Here is a 2,428-nt window from a genome sequence, read left to right on the forward strand (position 1 = left end):
TATTACGAGTTGATCCAGGGAAAAATAAAACCACAAAATACGATTTGCTGGCCAAGGAATTTGTTTCCCTTTACTATTCATCAATAGTTTTTGCTGGGGAAAACAGAATCTCAAGTTCTAAACATCACAAAATTTGCAGTTTTCATCTTTTGTTTTCCCCTTCTGGCCACAGCAAAAAATAAAAGAAAGCATTTCTTTTCCTTCTCAAGGATAGAAGAATCTTAATCTCACAAAGACCAACTGCTCTTTAATCCTTGATGACTTCCTCTAGAAAATCCATTTTTGGCTATATCACATATTTACTTGCCGGTTGCCAATGAATTTTGAGAATATAGCAGTTGAGAAAATGAATGGGACTCTTCAGTGGATTGAAGCAGAGTTGAAGTCAAATCCTTTTCTTTCTTCAAACAAAATGATTCAAAGGTGAAACTGATCCAATATATTTATAGACATCAGAAAGTACAAAGTTCGGGGAACAAAGTTATGATGGACATTAGGTACCTTATAGTGTCTCTCAAGTCAAGTCTGCAAGAGACTCAAGAAGAAACACAGCATACTCTCTGGCAAGAAAAGCATTCATCCCAAGCTTTTAGATGGTATTAAATGTTCAAAAGACATCTCAGACAGTCCAAATGGGCTTCTTATAAGGTAGCTTGCTTATAAGGAGAAACAGCTTCTTTTCATGCTCAAGATGAGAGAGACGAGAGGGATCCCCTTTGAGCAGCATGAAGAGGTCACCAAATGAAAAATTAATCTCCCTGGAGAAGGGGAGCAAAATGAAATTTGGATGTCAGATGAGAAGTTTAAAACTACTGAAGCTCCAAGAGATAAAAATTGCCATCAAAGGCCAAAGCAAATAAAACATTAAAAGAATAAACTACAATACATTGTAAATAATGGAGTAACAATGCTAGCAAATAACAGTTCACAGCAATAGGAGGTAGAACTTGCAAAACACAAAAACAAATGTCGCAAGTAGGAATTATTATACTTACATTGTGCTGCTCTCTTTTTCCATTGTGACATTGTTTAGCTTCCCTTGCCTGACATACTCATAGCTGTCCGCGAGAGTCTCTTTCTTCTCCTGTATTAGTAGAGTTTGTTAGGCAACCTTACTAGACTTATCATTCCTTCATTATAGTATGTTCTTCTCATCTATGTGTATGCATGGAGGGAGGTCTTTGTCATATACTTTTCAATTTTCTCAGCAGACTGGAACATAAATTTAACAAATGAGACCTAATAGATTAAAAGCGGCAGAGTGAAGAAGATTCTGTTGGTAATCCAAAAAGTACAAGAAACAGAACCAATGACTACGTGTCAACTCCAAGATGAACAAAAATGAATGAAGCTACCATAACAATCACTAGAAAGCATCAATTTCACTTTAGAAAAAATGCCATTACAGAATGTGAAGCTACTATTTAGAAGGAACAAGTTACCGGGTAATTGTAGTCGGTCTGAGTTTCTCCATCCAAATACAATGTATAGGCTAATGACAATAGGAATATATCACCAACTTTCATAGGATATCTCTCTGTGTCCACATCTAGCTGCATGAGAATTTTATGAAGCTGGCTCCGTGCTTCGATGGAAGTAACTGCAGCATATCAAAAGCAAACTAATGTGAATGACAGAGTATTCAAATAAATATTACATGAGATACTGTAAATAAACCAAAAAGTCTAAAACGACAAATAATGTCAAGGTAAAAACTTTACCAAATAACAAACTTTATAAATAAATCAACTTAACAACAGATAATGCTAATATAATTACACTTTAAATAGCTAATATAATTAGAATATCAAAATCCTGCAAGAATGTAATATTATAATCTGCCCTTTTCTTTTGATGCCATTACAAGATATACCTTCCTAAACTATCTCTTAACATTATCAACAAGAATCAAGCATATACTCCAAAAGCACTATATTTGACAAAATAATAAAAAAAGAAAAGAAAAGACATGTTTTTACCTCCGTTAATCTCCTGATCCGCCTTGTGCACCACGAAAACCTGCTGAAAAATTACATGGTCTGCCTTCGACATCTTAATTTGCAGCAAAAGCACTCTTACAAAAGAATATAAGCAAGATTGTCAAAAGTAATTAACAAACAATAAAAACCACCCAAAAGATTTGCATTACGTTTCCTTCTAAACTTCTCTAAAAACCCTTTAAGCGATTGTAGTTGTTCTTCTAGAAAAAGACAGAAAACTCAAGAAAATAGAAAAGGAAAAGAAAAACAAAAAAGAACGTCTTTTTCATGCATGCTTCTTACACGAGCAATTATCGATGCAAGTTTACGTATATAGTTATATAAAAAGCAGAGAAACTTAAGTATTTTAATTTGTCTTCATGAAAAAATTGAGCAAAAAAGGGGTTCAAAAAGATTAAGAAAGGTATTTTCTTCATGATTCTTGGACT

General features: G+C 33.9%; 1 protein-coding gene across 1 annotated transcript; it reads right to left on the reverse strand.

The window, feature by feature from the left end:
- On the reverse strand, window positions 620-2,052 carry LOC18586467 (DNA-directed RNA polymerases II, IV and V subunit 8B). The gene is made up of 4 exons (XM_007009872.2): window positions 1,980-2,052; window positions 1,443-1,600; window positions 996-1,084; window positions 620-758 (listed from the first exon to the last, which is right to left on the reverse strand). Exons 1-4 carry the CDS (start codon window positions 2,050-2,052, stop codon window positions 620-622), a joined length of 459 nt encoding a protein of 152 aa, XP_007009934.2.

The sequence above is a fragment of the Theobroma cacao genome, chromosome 10 (assembly GCF_000208745.1).
Source record: "Theobroma cacao cultivar B97-61/B2 chromosome 10, Criollo_cocoa_genome_V2, whole genome shotgun sequence".
NCBI classification, from domain to species: domain Eukaryota; kingdom Viridiplantae; phylum Streptophyta; class Magnoliopsida; order Malvales; family Malvaceae; genus Theobroma; species Theobroma cacao.

Excerpts from the sequence above, each read along its gene's own strand:
- LOC18586467 (XM_007009872.2), bottom strand. The coding sequence starts at position 2,052 with ATGTCGAAGGCAGACCATGTAATTTTTCAGCAGGTTTTCGTGGTGCAC. Across the intron at positions 1,085-1,442 it reads AGACCGACTACAATTACCCG|GAGAAGAAAGAGACTCTCGC; the intron begins GTAACTTGTTCC and ends CTACTAATACAG. Across the intron at positions 759-995 it reads GAAAAAGAGAGCAGCACAAT|GGAGATTAATTTTTCATTTG; the intron begins GTAAGTATAATA and ends CCCCTTCTCCAG.